Genomic DNA, 14,430 nt, shown 5'->3' on the forward strand with positions numbered 1-14,430 from the left:
AGTTATCTTCAGCCATTTTTAACCTTTTTGAGCATTTTCAGCTATTGTTTTATATATTTCAGCTTCAAACTTCATATTCTAGCATTCCAACGCATTTTCTGAAGGAAATTATTTTTCTAGATATAATTAGTACTCTCCAGCTCATCTTTCCCAAGCGTTTCATAACATTCGCAACATGCTATGCTGCATGTGTGTGTTCCGCCGCCATCTTGCGGTGACGCCGCAAACTCCAGCCGGATGCTTAACGGAACTGTAGGCGCATGCGCGGCTGACCCGTAACTCTTAGTAGGAGACCCACGGATGAAGATGCCAGATGCACGGTCCCATCGGTTGTGTTTCCTGCTTTTTGCATCGTTTTTCTGTCTCGGCACGGCGGCAGAGGTCTCCGTGTGGAACGTGGAGATCAACTCGGTCAGTATTACCGTCACCGCTTCTTGTTTTAACGGTTATTACAAAGCCTTTTCGTGCTAAATCTCCAACAGCAGCTGTTAGCCGAGGTAGCTAGCTAGCCCCTAGCATCTATTTCGCTGTATAATCCATTTTTTAAACACTGTTCTTCTTTGACAGTTCCTGATTTTGCTCTGTCGGACAGTATAAACGTCTCATTCTGACTGAGCTGTGTCTTAACTCCGTCTACGGTGTGACGGTTTCTCTAATCTAATAGGCGTTTAACGTTACCAGTGGAATTTAGGGGAAACATGTAATCTGTCGTTATTTGCAAGTGTGATGCAAAGAAAAAGACGTGTTTATAAAAGAAAAAGGAAGGCCATTCTCTCAGAACAAACATGGTAAACATGAAAGGTGGCTCAAGCTATAGTCTAGTCTGGACAAGGGAAACATTTATCAGAACAAGCTCCCAATGTAACATACATTTAGCTACTCAAGTACTCAAGTTAGATGAGTACTTTATTACTTTTTCATTCACAACATTCATTTATTTATACGTTGTTTTTTTTTTTTACTGGTGACGTTGCCCATAAAGATGAATAATATAAAATATAATCAATAAATACATTGTGCACATAAAGTAGTTAAAATATAATCAATAAATACAATGTGCAGATAAAGTAGTTGAAAGTAGCCCCACATTCACCAACTTCAACAATAATATACAACATACATAATAATAAGTACTTTTACATAAGTAAGGATTAAAATGCATGACATTTACTTTTACAAATTTCGACTTTTACATAAGTACAAGATCTAAGTACTTCTTCCACCTCTGCAACAAACTAATTAATAGCTGATGTGTTTTTTTCTTTTTAAAGGCAGACAAATCTATGAAACACTAAATGAGCTACTATTGACAATGCAGTGGTGTATGTGGAGTCCTTTTGAGGAAGTAATTATGTATTTCAAAATGACCCTGCTTTGTCATTGGAGCCATGGTGGTAGTTATTTTAAAAAAAACCAGTAACTGTTATAGACACTTTGTTTTACCTGCATTATCTGATGTTGCTCTGGACCAAAAACAATTGGATGTGTTTCGGTTAAAAGCACAGCCTTTTAGTCAGAAGGTTGAGCTTGTATTGTGCACATAGCTCATAAAAAAGACTTATGCGTGAGTACATGATTTAATAAAAAAAATGTTGTACTGACTTGGTATCGTCTTTTTGCTCCTTTTGAAAATGTAGCCAGATCTTTGATGATATGTTGTGCGGCCGAGCTGAAGTGGCTCCAAACAGCAGTGTTGAACTCATCTGACTGAGCCAGAGTTGTTTGACAAGAGCTGATTTGTCTTTGTTGCGTTTTCAGACACAAGATGTGGTGTTTCGGAAGACGCTGTACACCAACACCACCATATTCATGAAGTGTAAGTAGTCTGACCTCTTAATCGTGTGTTGTTTTGGGGGGCATTGCATGATTCATGACAACAATGAGGGTACCGTTTCATGCGGCTACTTCCTACTTCTGCAACCTTCTTAGTATAAATATCAACTTTTTATTTATTTAAATATTACGACACAAAGGGCATTTGTCAGATAGGTGGAACATTTACTGAAACATTGAAGCCCTGACAATGTTGTGAGTCACAGGAACGTAACACTCATCCTTTTTTATTTTTGGAGGTGTTTATTCTGGCACTTGTTGTCTTTTCAGTGGCAAACTTCCACCCATCAGACTCCTAAATGAAAAATCAACTAGTATTCATAAGTTGCATTTGACCAAGTCAGATTTTACAATGCAGCAAAAAGAACAGGAAAATGAGTTGCACTTTGTGTCCTCCGTGCCTCTTTACTTTTAAATGTCTTCCTTTATTTGAATCCAAAACAAAATAAAAAACAGTAGCTCCACTATCACAAGAGCTAAAGAGTATCAGGTTTAAGTGTCCGCTGGAGTGTTTTTATGGCTCTCGCTGGCTAATTGACCTGGCCACGTATGGTTTTATGACTAATAATCCAGAGCTCCTCCCTGTGTTTGTTCTCCCTGCAGTCCAGGGTGACCCAATGTTATGTGATAAAAGCCTGGCCTTTAACATCAGCTGGTACCTGCGCTCCTCTGTTTGCTACAATGAGGTTTTCAACACACCCGTGAGTATTGACTTTTGGCGGTTGATGTCTGTGCATCGTCTGTTGGTTTCGTCATTTAGGGCTCAGCACTAACTTTAAAAGTATCCGCAGCATCAGCGTTGGTCGCCAGAACTGAAAATATGGTTGCCATTAGTATACAAACATGTGTACATTGTAAATGCTTTGCAGCATAATTTACCGTCCAGCTCAAAGACTTCGGGATACTTTGCCTCCCAATAATTCACACATTTCAGGTTCACCTGGTTCTTTGTCAGTTTAATCTATTAGCAAAGTGGTTTGTGGTGCTTTTGGGTTGGGCGAACCTTTCACCCGACAGTCAAACAACTTAATGTGTTCTACCGTCTAAAACAAGAAGCCTGTGCACGCATGAGTAAATGGTTCTGGTTCTTACAGTAACAGCAGTATTTAAATGTCATGAATGCAACAAAGAAATGTATTTATTCTGAGGGGGTTCAGGTTTTGCTGTCCCTATTTATTATGTTTAAAGTGGTTGATGGCAACCAAAGGCCAGGAATAGGTTGCCATAGGCAACCTGGCAACCCTGACTGTGGAGCCCTGTCATAAATGTTAATGTCTCACTCAGGTACTGGAGATAGAAATTGTGGATTTGTAGCGTGCTCTTCCTCGGAAGTGTTTTCATGGCCTTGAGCTCCTCTTCTATCTTTGCTGGCTCTTTTCTCCACAAACGTCTCTCACTCAGCTGCTTCTTTTGGCTTCAATGCGCTTCATTTCTGTCGCTGTCTTTCTCGAAGCGGAGGTCAAAAAGTGCAGATGCATCGAGGTCACCTGTAGCCTGACCGGAACAGTTTTCATTTAGATGTTGTCTTGAAAGTTCAGTGTCTTTATCTGTGAGGCTCCAAACAGGTTTCTAAAACCTGTAAAGCAAAAAATGACTTCCTCTGAAAAAGAAGCTGGCAATACATTTAAAAAAATACATGGAGATATGTTCTCCACAGAGTAAATTGTTGGTCAACAAACTGACACACTATTTTTACCCAAATGTCTAATTTAAACTCAATTTTCATCACTCAAACAAATCTGCACATTGACTTCCAATACAATACGGTAGTGGGATGCGAGGTGATTAAAGCATTCTCCATTGTTTACTAATTAGTTAGTTTGTATTTATTCGTTTATCTGTTTTGCATTTTTTGCTTGAACATACCAATCAATGGAATGGAAATGAATATTCATTGATCTTTACGTCACTGATGCTCCCCCCTCTGTCCTTCTGTAGGACAACAAAGCCATGAATATGTTTGGTATGGACCACATGTTGAAAGACGGGTGGAGTGGCTTTTACAGTCAGGGCTACATGTACTTCGACAACTGCTCCTCCCTCTTCTTACCGAAGGTTTGTGACCGAGTTACTACGAAGAGCACATTAACACGAGGGCTGCACAGTGAATCTTCACTGTGTAAAGACAGTGAAGTTTAACCTCGCTGTTTATGGTGCAGCAGGTATCTAAAGTCATGTGTTGTCGTTCCATACAGTAAATATATGAATGTTTCTTGATCCTCTCACTTAGGTTTATTATACCGACTTCAACCCATATCAGCCCCTCACTAGCCCAAAGGTGAGTCACTGATCAAGCTGATATAAAACAGATTGAACATACCGAGAATAATATGTCAACACTTTATTTGTGTGTGAATGTAACCCTGGTGAACTCGATGACAATGTTCTTTGTTATGTTCTTTGTTCTATCTTCAGAGTGACCCTTCGAATCAGAGCCTTATTTGGCCGGACAAGCCGGTAAGACGTGTTGTTTTTACTTCTTATGCAAATGGAGAATTTAAGTTATTTCAGGTGTGTGTGTGTGTGTGTGTGTGTATAAAGATCATAAATAAAGAAATGACCATAACCGTTCTGATTCTCTGCAGGATATCAGTGCCGTGGCCAACGCTTGGGAGGACAGTCCGTATCTGTTCATAGTGAAGGTGCAGCCGTTGTTCCGCGGCATTGAGGATGAAGACATCGGGGCCGAGCAGATCAGCTTTGCTTTCACGAGTGAGAGACGCCATTTCACTCCCAAACCTTTAGAGTCCCTTCACATTTATTCAGTAGATGCATGAAAAAAAAGGAATACAAGTCTTGACAGTTGAAAATTAAAAAAGTGACTTATTTTCTTTTTCCCAGTGAAAGTTGAGATGAAGGGACCACATGACTACTCTTCTCCAGCAGACTGGCCCCTGATGATGGTATGTAACAATGCATTATGTAAAGGGAGGGGTTTATATTTAGAAAATGTCCTGCACACAAATTATACAACTTACTTTTTTTTCATGCTTTCAATCACATTTTGTGGCTTTCCTCTGTGAATTGAGTTGCTCAGTGTTGTGGTGTAAATGTTTACAATCATTTAGATTTTTTTCATTTTGATTGTCTAGACCAGAGGCTAGCCTCCTTTTTGGTGTGAAGGGCCATTTCTTTTCTTTTTTTTCCTTCTTGTTAATCAGTGTGTCAACGTGAAGGTTAACATTAAGTTTAATTATGATATTAACCAATATAATCCATCCCTATCGACAATGTGCATAGAAACATTTTTAGAAAAACAATTTCCTGTGATTATAAATGAAAGCAATAAACCATCATGATGAAAACATCCACATCTGAGTTCAAATCATTAACCTACTACGACTACCAAACCCCCACCAATCTTGTTCATCAGCAATAAGGAAGGCAGCGAGTACAAGCCAATTAGAGGCAGAGTAGGGGGGGGGGGAATCAATTAAACCAATTATAGTGGATAACAAGCAACGCAACTGTCAATTACTGTGTTATCCGGATCAGAGGGCACGTCGACATTTCCAAAAAAAAACTCCTGTACACTTATTGCAGTTACAGTGCACACTAATTGTATTATGTTGGTCTATTTATGTGTCTGCCGGTCCACGGAGAGGAATCCCTCCTCCGTTGCACTTTAGGTTTCTTCTATTTTTTGGGGGAGTTTTTCCTTTCCCTAATGGACAGAGAGGGTCGTACGCTACACAGATTGTAAATTATATAGACTTGACTTGAGACTAGAGATATTATTTTGTTAAACTGCTGTTTCCAAGGTCAATAATGAATCTTAAGGCTCACTATTGAATGAATTTGCCCATAAATAAATCAGCCTGAATTGGACGGTATTGTTATTGGTGAAATTATACAGCTCAACTGTGATTTCAAACAAAGCTGCACCCTTCTCTCTCTCTCTCTCTCTCTCTCTCTCCTGACCATCGCAGTTCTTCATGGTCATGTGCATTGTGTACGTGCTGTTCGGGGCTCTCTGGCTCTTCTGGTGTGCCTGCTATTGGAGGGATCTGCTGCGGATCCAGTTCTGGATCGGTGCCGTCATCATCCTCGGCATGCTGGAAAAAGCTGTGTTTTACTCCGAATATCAGAGCATCCGTTACAAAGGAGACTACGGTGGGTCCAATTGATTTATATCTGCTCGCTCGTGCAATTTCTACTCCAGTGTGATATAATCATCATTTTCTTTATGTGTTTTATCGCTTCACAGTTCAAGGGGCTGTGATTTTTGCTGAGCTGCTTTCTGCACTTAAAAGATCTCTGGCCCGAATCCTGGTCCTCATTGTCAGTCTTGGCTATGGCATAGTCAAGTAAGTTTAGACCTTTTAAATCTCACATTTTAAGATTATTTGATTCTCATTATTTAGTTCTCATTATTCTTCACCAAATAAAACCCAGTAGTGGACTCTCTGCTATAAATCTTATTTCAATCATGTGTTCGTATACTTGAACATTCCCCCCCCCCCCCCCCCCCCCCCCCTCACTTGTTTAGGCCCAGGTTAGGTACCACAGTCCACCGGCTGGGAGCTGTTGGGCTCCTCTACCTGCTCTTCTCCTCTGTGGAAGGTGTGCTAAGAGTGACAGGTGTAAGTATCAATAATTAATTTGCGTGTGCGCACATGCGATAATTAGAATTATTAATATTCAGTATCAACAGCAGGGTTTAATTTCATGATTACTACTTAAAGGCAGTACTGTTGCATCCTGTCCAAACAAGAAATATATATACCAAATAAATGACAGAGGAAAAGAGTTCACTAAGTGTAGCTTTCTTTGGGAGGCGCTCTCTTGCCGCTGTTTAGGAGACAAATTTTAATTCACTCCGAAACCTTAATTTACAATCTTCTGTGACGGCGCATGACTTTCATCCAGAGAAATATAATGAGCCCACTGCATTTCAATTACTCCAGATGGGACATGAGCTGTTGCAGCCTCCAAAGATTAATTGAAGCTGATGGCGGAGGTGTTTTTTTTACATAAAGATCTTTCCTGGCGCAGCTTTCAAGGCAAATGCAGTTGACTTGAGTCGAGAGAGAAGGTTATGCAGGGATTCAGTCTCTGGGAGGCAGACAAGTGAGGATAATTGGCAGTGACCTATTTGATGGAGAGTGGTATTCAAAACCAGCCAAAGTCACGGCAGCAAGTTAAAAAATAAGTGGAAACACAATTTTATACAAAGACACATGCGATAAAGAAAGACAGGAAGAAGAATGGAACGAGGTTGTGCAGCTTCAAAGAGAGGAGACTTAAATCGTCACCAGATCCAAACACAAGTTTATCTCATGTGACTTCACACTCTCTGCTGGCCTCCAGGCTCACGTTGTGTCTCAGTTGTAAAGCCTGACCCCCGTCTTGTTTTTCCAGGGTTTCTATGGGACGGTCGCCCTGGTGGCTAATCTCAGCCTCTCCCTTATTGACTCCTGCGTCATGTGGTGGATATCCTTTAACCCCGACCAGCAAAAGATGCCACAAGTCAAGGATTTGCATATTCAGAAGCGATTCCGGATATATACGCTTTTGATTGTGGTTGCTTGAATGTGTATGCGGTGTGTTCTCCTTAACTTGCATCTACATTTTCATCAGTCTGTCTCAAACCACCCGTCTCCTGAAGCTCCGCAGGAATATAGTGAAACTGTCGTTGTATCAGCACTTCACCAACACCCTCATCTTCTCTGTTGTCGGTGAGTAGCGACGGCTCTAGTGGAGCTTAATTCAGAAACAGCTGCATCATTATGGGTTAAGGGGAAATCCACTGATTTTACACATCAGGGTCTGTTTACAGGTGTTGGGAATAGGGTTGCAAAGGGACGGAAAGTTTCCACGGGAATTTTGCCTGGAGAGTTAAAAAAAAATTTTTTTTTGCAAAAGCATATAACAGGGAACTTAAATGTAGTTGAGAACAAGACTATGCACGCCTAGCTCAGCTGGACCCTGAATGCAGCTGGTTGGGAACATTGTCTGCCAGAAACATAAACGTAAACATAAAACGTTCTGTTGTTTTTGAACGTCTTTGTCATCAGTGTTGCGTCTGAACGTTTCAGCCCTATGCCTGGCAAGTGTGAGAGCGCCGAGTGGCGTAGAGGTCAAGAACGGTATTGCAGACAGATAGAGATTTAAATTATAGCTCGCAACATATTGAAAAAAATAACTGAACTAGTTCATTTTTTGGAACTATGAACTGAACTAGTTCATTTTAAAATGTGTGAACTATGAACTGAACTAGTTAATGTAGAAAGTGAACTTTCCCAACACTGTTTGTCATATAGCATATTGATTACTTGGTAAACTGAAGCCATTTTAATACCAAGTTTATTTGTATACAGTAGACTAACTTTCTGAAAGGATTCAGGGAATACACCTTTTTTATTCAACGTTCATGTTTTTGTTGTTCGATGAAAGAATAAAGTTATACTCACAAAATGTCAAAAAAGTCAAAAATATCATTTTTAAAAGTTGTATTATGAATGTTTGCATGCATGTCTGCTTATGACAAGGTCAATACAGTTAAATTACCCCAACATTTCCAGTTTATTCCCGTTAATTCCCGTGAAAAGTTTCCAACTTTGAATATTCCCGGAATTTTGCAACCCTGGTTGGGAAGGACTTCTTGCTATGTGAACAAAAAGTTGTTTAAAGTAGTTAACTATTTCTTTAACATGCACACTGTGCTCCTCATGTTTCAGAGCATGTAAATGCATTTGTATGTTTGCCTACTCTTTTGCTGGGATTACCTCTCCTAATTTGTTTTCCACCGGTGAGACCGTGAAGGTACAAAGAGAACTGGACGCCCCTCCCCGTTCATTTCTATAACAGTTCAACGGCGCATGAAAAGAAACCAAGTTTGACTGAGTTTGATGAAGATTCCCCGGATCTTCCGCATTATGATGCCCATAGAGGACACGCACTAGTGGGCTTAGTCCTCGATTCAGCCTCGTTCGGAGGAACGGTTTGATTGGGCTATTATTCCATGATACAACTTTTAGGAGTTAATAGTTTTAATATGAGCTATTCAAGTTGATTTACCTCCCAAAAACAAGTATCCACTGAGTTACAGACGTCTCTTTCCAAATGTAAGTTCATGGGGGAAAGTATTTTGGAGCCCATAGTGTCACGTGCCGAACCCGGAGGTTGTAATTCCACTGTTTGGCCATTATCTAAATTTGTCTTCAAAACTCAGCTTGAGTGGGACTTTTCCTGTGCCGTTTGCCATCATTTGCATATTGTTTATAGACATCAAAACAAGACCGGTGTTTACTTTTCGTCCGCAGCTTCCATCATATTCATCATCTGGACCACCAAAGTCTTCAAGCTGGTCGACTGCCAGAGGGTCAGTTTGTTTTCTGCTCTGTTATTGATTGATTATTACATTACATGTCATTTAGCTGACGCTTTTATCCAAAGCGACTTACAATAAGTGCATTAAACCATGAGTCCAAACTCAGAACAACAAGAATCAAGCAAGTACAATTTCTTCAATAACGTTAAACTACAGAGTGCTATCAGTAAGAGACATTTAAGTGCTACTAAAGTGCTAAACAACAAAGTGCTATCGGTAAGGGACATTTAAGTGCTACTAAAGTGCTACTACGGCTCTACCTTCCCTATTCAAGGTATAGTGGAAAAAGATGTGTTTTTAGTTTACGATATGTAGAGACTTTCTGCTGTCCTGATGTCAGTGGGGAGCTCGTTCCACCAATGAGGAGCCAGCACAGCAAACAGTCGTGACTTTGTTGAGTGTTTAGCTCGAAGTGAAGGAGCTACAAGCCGATTGGCAGAAGCCGAGCGAAGTGAACAAGGTGGGGTGTACGGTTTGACCATGTCCTGGATGTAGACCGGACCCGATCTGTTCGCAGCACGGTACGCAAGTACCAATGTTTTGAAGCGGATGTGGGCGGCCACCGGTAACCAGTGAAGGTCGCGGAGGAGCGGAGTAGTGTGGGTAAATTTCGGGAGGTTGAAGACCAGTCGAGCAGCTGCATTCTGGATGAGCTGTAGAGGTCGAATGGCATTAGCAGGTAGACCTGCCAGGAGGGAGTTGCAATAGTCTAGCCGTAAGATGACCAGAGCCTGGACCAGAACCTGTGCCGCCTTCTGAGTGAGGAGGGGTCGTATTCTCCTGATGTTGTACAGCATGTACCTACAGGAGCGTGTTATTGCGGTAATGTTGGCAGTCAGGGAGAGTTGACTGTCGAGTGTCACACCGATGTTCCTGGCAGTCAGAGTCGGAGCCAGCACTGAGTTGTTGAAGTTAATAGTTAGGTCGTGGGTGGGAGAGACATCATTATTGTGTTGCGTTTCCTGTCCTGTTCCCACCGCGAGGTTTCCGTTTCTTGTTTATGCAGAGATGAAACGTGAACCCGCCTTCCGAACCTGATGACGTCATCACTCTTTTCTATTTGTATCCTTTCCACAGGGTTGGAGGGACTTGTGGGTAGACGATGCCTTCTGGCGTCTCCTGTTCTCCACCATTCTGCTGGTCATCATGGTGCTGCTGCGGCCTTCTGCTAACAGCCAGAGGTCAGAGTCGAGCTGGAGCCCGACACCATTTCTGTCAGTTCAAGTTGACGGTATTTAATTTATTTTTTTGGTTCTGTTTTCGCTCAGGTTCTCCCATTCTCCTCTGATTGATGAAGATGATGACGAGGAAGAGGCCAAGGAGCCAATGCTGAGTGACGCTTTTGGTAAGACTTATCATTCTCCTGCTTTTCATTGCGAGGACAGCCACGGCTTCTCTAATAGTCGCTTATTATTCAGTAAGAGTGAGAGGGTGTTCATAACACTAATAGACGGGTGGAGCCGTTGCGTTTGTTTCTGTTCAGAAGCCGAGAAACATATTGACTTTAGATTCTTTTAGACCAACAAAGGCAGCGAGTCCAAGCCAATCAGAGGCAGAGTAGGGCGGGTCATGGCTTTGCCATAGCCGAATCCGGATCCGTTTCTTTTGCTGTTTTTGACTCAAAAGAGTCTCTAATAATTATGATTGGTGCAGCAATTGTTTAATGTCATCCAGTACTGACTTATTGTGAACCGATCTAATATGCACGCTAAGTTCAATTACATTTATTTTGTATAAAAATCACAAATTTACCTCAGAGGGCTTTACAATCTGTACACATACGACAGCCTCTGACCCGGGACCCTCACCTCAATACAGGACCCCTGACCCCTGAGGGAGATCTCCCTCTCAGGATGGACAGAAGTCATGTGCACAGAATGAACAACATAACAGAGTTTCCAACAACATTAATTATTCATATGAGAGTGGTAAGCAGAATATTGATGGTGAAATCACAACAACTATTAATAACAACATCAATGGATATAATATAATAAGGATAAGGAAAGCAGTAATGGTATCGGTGATGATAATAATAGTAGTGTTACTAATAATAAGTAGCCGTGGGTGTCATCAGGGCCACGGCAGGAGGCATGACCACGGTCCAGATATATAAACACGGTCCTTGGAAACCTGTGAGGCGAGAAAGCACAAAGACCCCAGGGATGTGCATTAATGGGACCAGCATCCCATAAAGTGTCCAGTAAAAGCCAACATTAATAGAGCTAATATGTGTATTTAAATATAGTTTTGATCTGCCTGAAGCCAAACGCCAGGTTTTATTTAGTGTGAACTGACTGGATGCTTATTAATGGTTTATTATAGATCCCGGGGGCCTTAAGGGCTGCAGGCATGTTTGTCACATTAAAATACGGAAACTCTTAAGTGAATATATTTTGTGTTCCTCCATATTTAACTATTATATTCTCTTCTGTTCTGATTGCCTTCTGTGATCATATGGGCAATCATTTCCAGTAAATTTGTGATAAAGATGATGGTGTCAACGGGGGCTTTGTGTTGTAATACCTGGTTCTTCTGAGGCCGTGATCTAAATCCGTTCACAGATTCATTGAGAAATGTTATCTAGTATGAATGGGAATTTTAATAACTTAGTTTTGTTATAATCTTCTATAATTTTGCTTTTTCTTGCTGCTTTTTCTTTTTTTTTTATAGAGGGAATGAAGATGAGAGGATCAAAGCCTGACTCTAATGGCTCCCAGAAATTGTTGAGTAAAGAGGTGGGTTCTGTCAACATCGCTCTTCTTTTGGACATTTTGTATTTTATTTTCTCACACAACTTAATTATTTGTTATTTCTAAACTCTGCTTTGCCAGGATGAAAACCTAAAATGGGTTGAGGAGAACATTCCTACAACTGTTGCTGATGTGTAAGTAAAGTCAATTAAAATGTATCTAGTATCTGTGAGGATAAGGTATCGTCTTAAAACGATAATACTTCTTACTTTGACATCGTTTCAGCTCAGACTAGAAAGATATGCTGTTAATACTCAAATTGCAAGACGTTTGAAGCACAAACAAGCTTTATAGATTCTCTGTATGAATGCATTAACCGCCTCCTTCTGTGTTTTCCCCTTTCTATACAGAGCTCTTCCTGTAATGCTCGATGAAGAAGAGGTAAACGGTCCTTTTACTCTCCTCTCCCCCCGCTAGTCCCATGATTTCCAATTGCATTTGTGTCTGTTTAACAAGCTCCTGGTAATGACCTTCATGTGTTACCAGCCCACAGTCACGCTCTCTCTCTTACCCAGGAAATCCTGAAAACCAAGATGGAGAGATCCAAAATGGAGTAGACGTGAACGGAAGAAGATGACGCGAGAATGAAAAGAAAGCAATTTCACTGAGGCAGCGATGAATGCGTTCTGAGTGATCCGATTACCAAAAACAAAAAAAGATGTGCGCAAACCCAACTGTTCTCTCCATACAGTTTACATTTTTTTTAAATTTTATTTCACATGTGTTTTTTATTTCACACTAATAAGCTCAAAGAAGCTTGAATAGTGTGTTTCTATTAAGGCGCGATTGTGCAACGCGTAGTTGGATGGGTTGGCAATAACACAGCAGAGCACTTTGATAAATATTGTATTTGTTTCAAAGATGTTTCTTTAATTTCTAACACTAAGCGGAAACTAGGCAATTTTTACACAATGCCCTTGTAGAAAATAGAATATTTATCAAAAATCATTGTCTTATTGTTTTAGACTAACGCAATATTTAAGTTTCACCACACGCTTCAAATTGAAAAAGCCTGATGAGTCAAATTCGTTGGACTTTGAGGACTGATTTTAAATCGTGATGATGATGTGGCGGTTCTTTCAGCCAAGAGGTCGGATCCTTGTATGAATGGAAACGAGAGCTGAAAACGACAAATTATTCTGCATAATGTTTAAAGCAACACAGCTTCGGACACTTGAACTCAAGGTTATCTCCAGAGATGTGCTGTGCCCGTGCACTGTAAAATATAGAAGAAACCCCACTGTTTTCAACAGGTGTTTTATTGCATTACATATCTAATCGGTCACATGATGACATACATTTAATATATATAAATGAGCAGGCGACTGTACGGTATGGTTAACCATTTAGCCAGATAACAAATCAATGCTTTTACCTAATCGGAGATGATTTCCTGAGCAAATTTCTTATGGCTGCACCAACAAATTATTTATACGTCTTATTGTTCACACACACGACTAACGCGTCGTCTGGCTAACTGAGTAATCCTCGGTAAGTTACTGTTACTCTATGTAAAGACAGCTGCATCAGTGGATATCAATACTTGAAGCATATCACGTAAAACGTGCTACGTTTGTGTTTTGGGGGATTCTTGAGTTAACAAGAACGCAACTGTTTTCTGTATACTATCGTAAACACAGCGTCATCGGAAGTGTTCGTATTGGGCGCCCAAGAGTTGCGATTTTCAAGCTTTTGTTAACCAGTGAAAGACTGCTTGGTCCTTAGCGAGTTGGGAAAATGTATAACCTTAATTAAAAACATTTTCCAGACCCGTTTTCACACAGAAGTAGTCATGAGGAAAGAATTAAGGATATTTATTACAACATATTTAGCTTCTAACATAACATTAGTGTTATGTCCACTTCATGTCACCAACGTGAAAACTGAATCACAGAATCCATTGATGAGCTTCACGAATGTGGTGTGGGCCTAAATTCAAATATATGTTTGATTGACTGAATGTATGTAATTATTTTCTAAGATCCTCACCCAAATTCAGTAGCACAGGTTAAATGCTAAATGTATAATTTTCATTTGCCTGCAATTACAGATTCCTTTGAGTTTATCCCATTCACACTGCAAGTAATCTCGCCTTATGTGGCAGAATTATATCCCGTCCTTGTGCACTCTACTGCAGGATATTCTAAATTACTTAATTTATGTTTTGTTTTTTTATATTTGTCAAAGTGTTGTTGAGGATACTTTTTTTTTTTAAGAGACTGAAGCCCAATTTCTGGATGTGAGTCTGCATTGTAATGTGAAGCTGATTATATTGTATGGCTTTTTGCGTATGTCCTGCAAATAAAATTTATATTGAAACAAAGTTACAGCGTCCGCTTTTGTAAACATTTAACACAAATACATTTAAGGTGTACTTGTAAGCATAACATATTTTTTACAAAAGGAGCAGTTGTTTGAGGTTTAGAATGCTCTCTATGTGCTATTAGTATATTAGTTTTGTAGAGGGATGGCTTTAAGTATATATTTATACTCAAACAGCAAAAACATTAA

At 40.3% G+C, this 14,430-nt stretch overlaps 1 protein-coding gene across 1 annotated transcript; it reads left to right on the forward strand.

The window, feature by feature from the left end:
• The first annotated feature begins 281 nt into the window (after positions 1 to 281).
• LOC117725250 (transmembrane protein 87A-like) lies at positions 282 to 14,242 on the forward strand. The gene is made up of 20 exons (XM_034525309.1): positions 282 to 411; positions 1,759 to 1,816; positions 2,437 to 2,534; positions 3,772 to 3,888; positions 4,064 to 4,111; positions 4,249 to 4,290; positions 4,419 to 4,545; positions 4,675 to 4,736; positions 5,763 to 5,946; positions 6,041 to 6,140; positions 6,323 to 6,416; positions 7,195 to 7,266; positions 7,403 to 7,511; positions 9,099 to 9,157; positions 10,244 to 10,347; positions 10,435 to 10,511; positions 11,840 to 11,904; positions 12,001 to 12,053; positions 12,270 to 12,300; positions 12,435 to 14,242. Exons 1-20 carry the CDS (start codon positions 301 to 303, stop codon positions 12,474 to 12,476), a joined length of 1,653 nt encoding a protein of 550 aa, XP_034381200.1. The 5' UTR covers positions 282 to 300; the 3' UTR covers positions 12,477 to 14,242.
• The last annotated feature ends 188 nt before the right edge of the window (positions 14,243 to 14,430 follow it).

The sequence above is a fragment of the Cyclopterus lumpus genome, chromosome 22 (genome assembly GCF_009769545.1).
Source record: "Cyclopterus lumpus isolate fCycLum1 chromosome 22, fCycLum1.pri, whole genome shotgun sequence".
NCBI lineage: Eukaryota > Metazoa > Chordata > Actinopteri > Perciformes > Cyclopteridae > Cyclopterus > Cyclopterus lumpus.

What these genes read in the sequence shown, in the direction of transcription:
- LOC117725250 (XM_034525309.1), top strand. Translation starts at nt 301, where the DNA reads ATGAAGATGCCAGATGCACGGTCCCATCGGTTGTGTTTCCTGCTTTTT. An exon ending in ATGAGGTTTTCAACACACCC is followed by an intron (nt 2,535 to 3,771) that starts GTGAGTATTGAC and finishes GTCCTTCTGTAG; the next exon opens with GACAACAAAGCCATGAATAT. An exon ending in TTATTTGGCCGGACAAGCCG is followed by an intron (nt 4,291 to 4,418) that starts GTAAGACGTGTT and finishes GATTCTCTGCAG; the next exon opens with GATATCAGTGCCGTGGCCAA.